Raw genomic sequence first — 7,481 nt, forward strand, 5'->3', positions numbered from 1 at the left:
TTCCAAGAGAGGGGAACTGGGGGGAGGGGCCGAGTTAACCGAGTCAATGGCTGAGTCGGGGGGAGAAGAGTCTCCGTAGGCAGTTGTTTTTTTTAAGGGTTTAGGTTTAATTGATTAATTTGGTTAATAAATGATAATGGAAATATTACAAATTATTAATATTAATAAAATGGTTTACAATTTTATTTCTAAATCAAGGAATAGTCACATATTATTAATTATTTTTAAGACATTGACATTAATTATTATAATTTGTGATAAACAATTTTTGTGGTTATTTGTATCAAATTAACTAGAATGTTGTTCTGGCTATTCGTTAGAATATGTCACAACTATTTTGTGATAATTTTTGGCAAATAATTTACAAATTCTTTTCTAACTAACTCGTGGCTAATTTACTAGAAAATATAATCGTGACATTTTGTGATAAATATGTCATAAATTACCATAAAAATGTGTTTGTAACGACTCTATAGCCACAAATTAGTTTTGTTAAAATTTGTGGTAAATAGCTATATTGCCATAATTTTTAAGTGTGTGTCACAAAATTATTTTGTAGTTATATATATATATATATATATATATATATATATATATATATATATTACACAGTATTATAATAGAACGAGTTAGAATTATGATTTTGTGATTGTATTCTTATGCGTATTAGTTAATCAGAAAATGTAAGATAATGCGATGATTTGAGCTAATCAAAAAAAAGGATTAGTCTATTTGGACACTCATAGATATATAAATTGGTTGTACAAAATTTACAACTAATTTTACATTAATATATACTTAACTAACTTATAGTCTTATTCTACTAATATACAAATCAATACTATTAAAATATGAAAACAAAATTCTTGATTTCAGAAAAATTAAATCTACATAAACAAATTATTTATAAAGACCAAAAATAAATAAAAATTACATTGGAAAATTTTTAATTAAAAAAATTCCCATATAGAAGCACGCGTTTAGAATCTAATCATTATTAATAGTAAGAAACATAAAACAAAGTATAACAATTTTTAAAGTTTTCTTTGAGGTTTCTGATTGGAGAGCACCACCTTCAAACTTTCAAAATTCTCTAGATGAGCTGAATATACAAATCAATTTTCTTTGAGGTTTCTGATATTGAGTTGATTATATTTCAAGGTGTACTCTAGATGAGCTGAAAATATTCTCCAAGTGATTTCATTCTCTGAATCTTTGTGGTTGAGCCATAATGCATGGAACAATGACCATGGGTCTGTATCGATTCTTCTTTTTTCCGATAGCAAGATATTCTAGAATCACCGGGATTATAAATTCGATTCTTCTTTTGTCTGATGAGCTTATATGGACCCAATTCTACTTCAACCTGAGTCTCTGATGAGTTGTGTTTATGGAACAAGTCGGTTTGCTACTCAACTTCTCCTGGTTAGTTGTATGCTCCATGAAAGATACATATGTCCTTGCTAGATTCTACATGGCGTGAGCAATGAGTTTGATTGTATTCTGGTGCAGCTACTGGTCTGATGACTGTTGATTGTGGTTCTCAACTATTTAGGGTCGGTTCGGTAATTCGAGTTCGGAAGATTGATTTTATTTAATTAAGTTTCAATTTACAGTTCGTTCAGTTCAGAAGTCTCTCGACGAACTGGATACAATAATACTGAGGTCTCTATGTCTCCGAGTCCAAAAAAGGATCCCTTCTACAGTAACGAGCCCTCTATTTATAGTACATTAACGAGGAGAAGATTTAGGGCTTCCCCGTCGACTCTCACCGCCTCTTGTCGCTGGGCCTGTCTCCCTGTGGGCCGTGCTGTCAGGCCAGGCCCATTTCGGCTAAGACTGTCGTAAACCGAGATCAATTGGGTAGGTCTCGGTCTTTAACCGGTCCGAACCGGGTAGCGGAGCGTACCACCAACAGTATGCCCCCCCCAGTTCGGTAAATGAACCTGACTAACTTTTGCCGACTTGAAGTTGGAGCGGTCGATGACCAAGGTCGGCGAAACTAGATTCCCGATTCCCGTACGTGCTTTCCTTCCTCTGACGTTTTTGACGAGGGTATTAAGGTCTTTTCGCTTGTGGGGAACTGAAGAGTCGTGTCAGTTTTGGCAAGAAATTGAGACGTTACGAGGCGCGGAACTCGAGAAGTCACAATGATTCGTTTTTCTCCCCATTTCTTACTTTCGCTACTAGCGCCAAGGTATTTGCTCTCCCTTCTCTCTAAGTTTTCTTCTTTCTCTCTCTAGGATATCCGGTCATCGTCCGCCGTGCTCTCTCGTCGACGGTTGTTTATCCAACTCCGAGGCTGCCGTCCTCCGCGAACACTGCCGGGAGGAAACTTCAACTGATATCTCGAGTTCGGGATCTACCGAACACTCTTCGAACGCCTCTCTGGTTCGGAAGAATTCTCGGGTCATCGAAGTCGGGTCCAGTAGTCGTGTTCCGATTCGGGCTCCAAAGCAGATGGATCAGAACCTCCGCGAGCCCGAGGGTCAAGTCCCTGCCGACTTAGACCTGGGACGGGAGCCGGACATGAAGACGGACGAGGACGCTCTATTGCAGGAGGTCGGGGAAGGAGGAGCGCAAGATCCGAATGACGAAGATATGATGCCGATCATAGATCGGCCATCCGTGTGTGCTCCCATGAAGTCTACACTGTCGTCCCCAGAGACAGTTCAGGCCGCCATATTGATCTGCGGGGCTCCTTCCGGCATCATAATTCAGGTTCCCGAACCAGAAGAGCGCCCTTGGGACGCTCCTGAGGACTTTATCTGTGTCTACGAGGCGTACTTCCGCGAAGCCGGACTGACCTTTCCATTGCCGCACATACTATTCGCCTACTGCAATCGTCGTGGTTGCGCGGTGTCGCAGTTGCAGCCCGCAACCATAGTGAATTTTATGGGGATTCTTCAGCTCGAACGCGACATTCGTACTCATATCAACGTTGCCCAATTCGAGGAACTCTTTATTATGAAGGTATCTACGGCCAAGAGCTGGTTCCTATCAGCAAACTGCAATCCGAAGTTTGATTTGGTCATGGGGAATAAGGCGAGCAAGTTCGCGGACTGGGACAAAAGTTATTTCTTTGTCCGTGTTGACTCGCATTCCGCTGAGAATCCGGAGAGCACGTTCCGGACTGGCTGGAGTGTTGACTTTGGTACATATCTCACGGTTCACTCTTTTATTTTTTTATTGGTACTGACCGTTCTTCAATTTGTACAGATCGCCACGTTCCAGGATTCTTGCAATGCTCCCTCACGACCGACCTAGCGAAGCGACTAAGCCTCGCCGGACAGCACCGTTGGTCCCGAGCTTACCAGGAGAAGATTGACCGGAGGATAAAGAGAGCCTAGGATAGAGGTATGAATTCCGGCTCGTTTCCCTCCAAAGCGATGTTGAGGTCGTGACTGATTACATTGTTTTACTTGTAGCTAAAACTCAAGCCGAACCCAGCTCTTCGAAGAAAGCTCCACGAAGGAAAAACCCGAAGAAAAGGAGTAAGAAAACTCGGAGGATGGCGTTTGACAGGTCAGACATCCCAATGATGAACTTTACAGGCGATGATGAGGATGACAACGCTCCGATCGACATCGTCGGCCTCGAGGTCGGTGATGCTACTCTCGAGCCTACGCTTGTCGATCAGGCTGATGCGGTAATCCCGGTCACGGACCCCGCAGCAGAGGAGGTGGGGACTGGTGTTCCCGAGGCGACTCCTCAGCCTCAAATGGAGGAAGGTGAGATCGGTGAGCAGGACGAGGACGTGCTCACCATCGCTGATCGCGCGCGGAGGAAGAAAGGAAAATCCTCCAAGAAGTCATCTCGGAAGAGGGTTGGCGATCCCAAAGCTGCTGTTAGCGAAGGGATGATGGTTCTTCACGGTGAGACATCGAGGGCTCGCCCGCGGCTACTCAGGGTCAAGCGGTCGAAGCTGTCGAGTTTCCGATTCCTTGTCTTTCTTGGTCCGCCTTAATTACAACAAGGAGCGGTCTTTCTTCGATGACGCTTTCGCATGCGCCGAACTCTTCAGGCAGATTGTTCCGGCTTCCACTCCAGTGCCCGAGACGAAGGACCTCTTCCGTCCCAAGTCCTATGCCCGGGTCGCGAGATCCGCCTCTGCTGTAAGTTTCCTTTTCTTTTGGTACTTAGGCATTTTAGCTTTGATATGTTATTGACTTTATCTTGATTTCCAGCTCGTCTGCGATACAAACAAACTCGTTCGGGAGTACGATTCCGAGGTCGAGAGACTGAGGAAGATTAATGCAGAAGTTGCTGCAGAGAGGGCGTCGTTGGAGGTGTCATATCCGAACTGTCTCACGACGTTCTGAACCCAGCTCACGTACCGCTTTAATGGGCGAACATATCGGGATGAGAAGGAGCGATATGAAGCTTCCGTGCTGGCCTTCACCGAGAAGGAGAAGGAGAACGTCGCTCTGAAGGAGAAGGTCGGGGCTTTGGAGAAACGAGCTGGCGAGCTGGAGGGTGATTTGGATGCTTTATCCAAATCTTTAAAAACGAGCGAGACCGAGAGACGGAAGTTCCGGGACGCCGAGTCGAAGGGTCGGAAGATGATGGCGGCGCTGAGGAGCAAGTGCGAGGGGAAGCTGGCGAAGATGAAGGACTTCATGGACAAGTCCGAGCTGAGAAAGGCGCCGTTCCTCAAGCTCAATGATAGACAAGACTTTTTAGGTCTCAGGGCTATCGATCCCCTTGTCAATGTAGCACAAAGAGGTTATCAATCCAAGAATGTGGTGATAGACACTAAGCTATGTGATCAGTTTCTCAATTCAAGTAAACAGGTGAGGTTTTGATTGACTAATGACAACTACAAACTTAAAACAAGATTAATGACTAAGAAGTACTAAACAATGACAAGTGATATGAATATGATATGATGGAGGCATGAGATTCTAGACATGATAGTTGGTTAGGGTGCTTTGGTGCTAAACTAGGAATGCTAATGACAATGATGAGACATGATTCAAATGATTAAGAACTCTAATCTAGATTAATCATCTCATGAAGGTATTAACCCTTACACTAATCCATTTTCAAACAAAATCATCATTTGTGAAATATGAATCAGTATGCATTAATAAACAGTTTTAAATGATCATTCAAGCAATTAACAACACATCATCATGCAGCAAGTGCTTAAACCTCTAATACAGCTCTTTCAAGAATTTCATCAAACATTTTTGGTGCATGAAATTCCCAGAATCTAAATCTCAAGTGATATGCAAGGATCTAGCATAGAGAACAGCTGTTTAGAGAGATGAATCAATGAATCTAGCCCTAAGCACTCCTAATCTAACACTTTTGCACCCTAACCTACACATCTAGAACCTCATTAAGATGACTACTCACTAATCATACTAATCTCTCTTAAACCTTTGCAAGTTGAAAAGATTGGCATGATTAATGATGAGAAATGGAGATGGAGATGATAGATTAAGAAGAAAATAACTTTAAACACAAAGATCTCTCAAAATCTTCTGAATAAACACTCAAAAATCGATATTTCTCTTCTTAAGTGGAGTCTTTTCACAAAAGAGGCAAGAGACAAAGGGAATAAAGCATAAGTCTTGGGGAAAAAACCCTAAAAACTATTTATAGTCTTTAAAAACGAACCGGGTCAGCCCGGAACAAACCGGGTCCTGACCCGGCTTTAGTGGCTAAAGTGGAGAATGTGCGAGTTGGTCAAGAGTCTCCCAGGTCGCATGCCCAAGCCGCACATGTGAAGAAACTGTCTTGTGAGACTTAAATCCCTTAGTCTTAGCCGCCCGCCCATCTAGGTGTGAATTGTGAGTCTTTGTGCGGCTAAGTCTTCTCTGATCCTTAACTCGCATGACCATGTAGCAGGGGCCTTCAAAGATGTGTGCGGCTTGGTCTTCATTACTCCCAGGTCGCAGGCTCAAGTCGGTGTAGATTGCGAACGTCCGTGCGGTTTAGTTCCAAGCGCAGCCAACTTGCATGCCTAAGTCGCACGAATGTGGACTTAGCATTTTTCTTGCTCGGAAGCCTCAGACCTTATCCAGTGATAGATTACCCGCACTTCTCATTTCGCAGCTCAACTTCCAGGCATTCATCTTCAGGCCTTGCGAGTTAACCAAGTCGCAAGACTATCTCGCAGCATTCAGGGCTCCTCGGACCACTTCGCATTCAGCAGAGAGTAACTTCCAGGATACAGGTCCAAACGGTGTAATTCCAGTTTCAGTAGACAGAAGACTCATACATATTAATTTTTATGAAGGGCTCGAGCTCATTCGACGTCGGCAAAGGCTCCGTTCCGCCAATTCTTTGACGCGCGTTGCTTTCGTCTTTTATCAGCTCCGAGACATGCACTGCGTCCGATCGCCGTAACTTTCAGCTCACAACTCCAAATAAAACGATATCAGGTGTTCTGGAAACTAGACTCGACCCTCGTGATTCTTGATGAAGACTCAGGAAGGTGAATCGCATTGCAAGTCCTTCGTCCCACGCGATCAAAGTGAGGGTTTTGTCTGCGCCAAACCATCTGTCCGAGTTGTTGCACACAGGTGAGGGTTCCTCCACGATCCCAGCTCCAAGTTGCTCCCAAAAGTCTCCAAATGACCTGAGAACACTCCAAAAGTTCAGGACACTCTAGGACCTAATGCAAATCCTAAACAAAGCTAGAACCTAAGACAAACCCTAAAAAAACTAGCTAAATGTATGCATGAGACTCAATATTTGGACAAAAAATGCAATCCTAAACATGATAAATTATGAATATATCACTCAACCAGGCCACTGCTCTGGTCGGATTCTGTGGCTTCCTTAGGCGGGAGCACAACCTCATCGTCCCGTCTCAAATTGTGGAGACGTACCAGCGGAGGGTGAGGAACTGCACGAAGGAGGTCGATGACATTACTCTTCCGTGGTTCGGGAATGAAGACTTCACTCTTCCAAGCGATGCTGAGCTCATCCCAAGAATCGAGCTCCCTCCGGGAACACAGGTTCCGGAAGGTCTGGATCAGTTTGGTTCAAACTCCAAGTCCATCTCGGCTGACCGGGCAGCGAGTTTGAAGAGTCTGGCTTCTGTTGCTCGCCAGTAGATTCCTCTATTATCTTCCGTATGTTGTCTTTAGATTGTATAGCTATCTTACCCGCGTAGTTCGGGTTTAACTTATTGTTTTGTCGCCGGCTTTTGGCGTTATATCGTTGTCGTCTATCTCGGCAATTCCGGATATTTTATTGGAATGAATGCGGATATTTCTCCACAGCTTTTTACTTAGAATTTTCTTTCCTCGTATTGCGTATTTTATTTGCGAACTTTTGGGAGTTCGGTTTGTTTTCCTTAAATTGGAGAGTTTATGATGCTATGATGACGATGCGAACGAACTCAGGGAGCTTTTCCGAATTTGAGTCCGGGTTGACAGATCGCTATTCGGTGGAGCGGGTGCGGATTGGGTTCCGGCTTTAAGTGATGGAACATCATGGGGATGCGGGCAAGACTGACTTCGGCT

The 7,481-nt window shown here is 43.8% G+C and overlaps 1 protein-coding gene across 1 annotated transcript; it reads left to right on the top strand.

Moving 5' to 3' along the window:
- The first annotated feature begins 2,460 nt into the window (after positions 1–2,460).
- Positions 2,461–7,070, top strand: LOC112085446. The gene is made up of 7 exons (XM_024154659.1): positions 2,461–3,154; positions 3,220–3,297; positions 3,429–3,910; positions 3,978–4,115; positions 4,188–4,289; positions 4,371–4,643; positions 6,762–7,070. Exons 1-7 carry the CDS (start codon positions 2,461–2,463, stop codon positions 7,068–7,070), a joined length of 2,076 nt encoding a protein of 691 aa, XP_024010427.1.
- The last annotated feature ends 411 nt before the right edge of the window (positions 7,071–7,481 follow it).

The sequence above is a fragment of the Eutrema salsugineum genome, unplaced genomic scaffold (genome assembly GCF_000478725.1).
Source record: "Eutrema salsugineum unplaced genomic scaffold, Eutsalg1_0 scaffold_3, whole genome shotgun sequence".
NCBI classification, from domain to species: domain Eukaryota; kingdom Viridiplantae; phylum Streptophyta; class Magnoliopsida; order Brassicales; family Brassicaceae; genus Eutrema; species Eutrema salsugineum.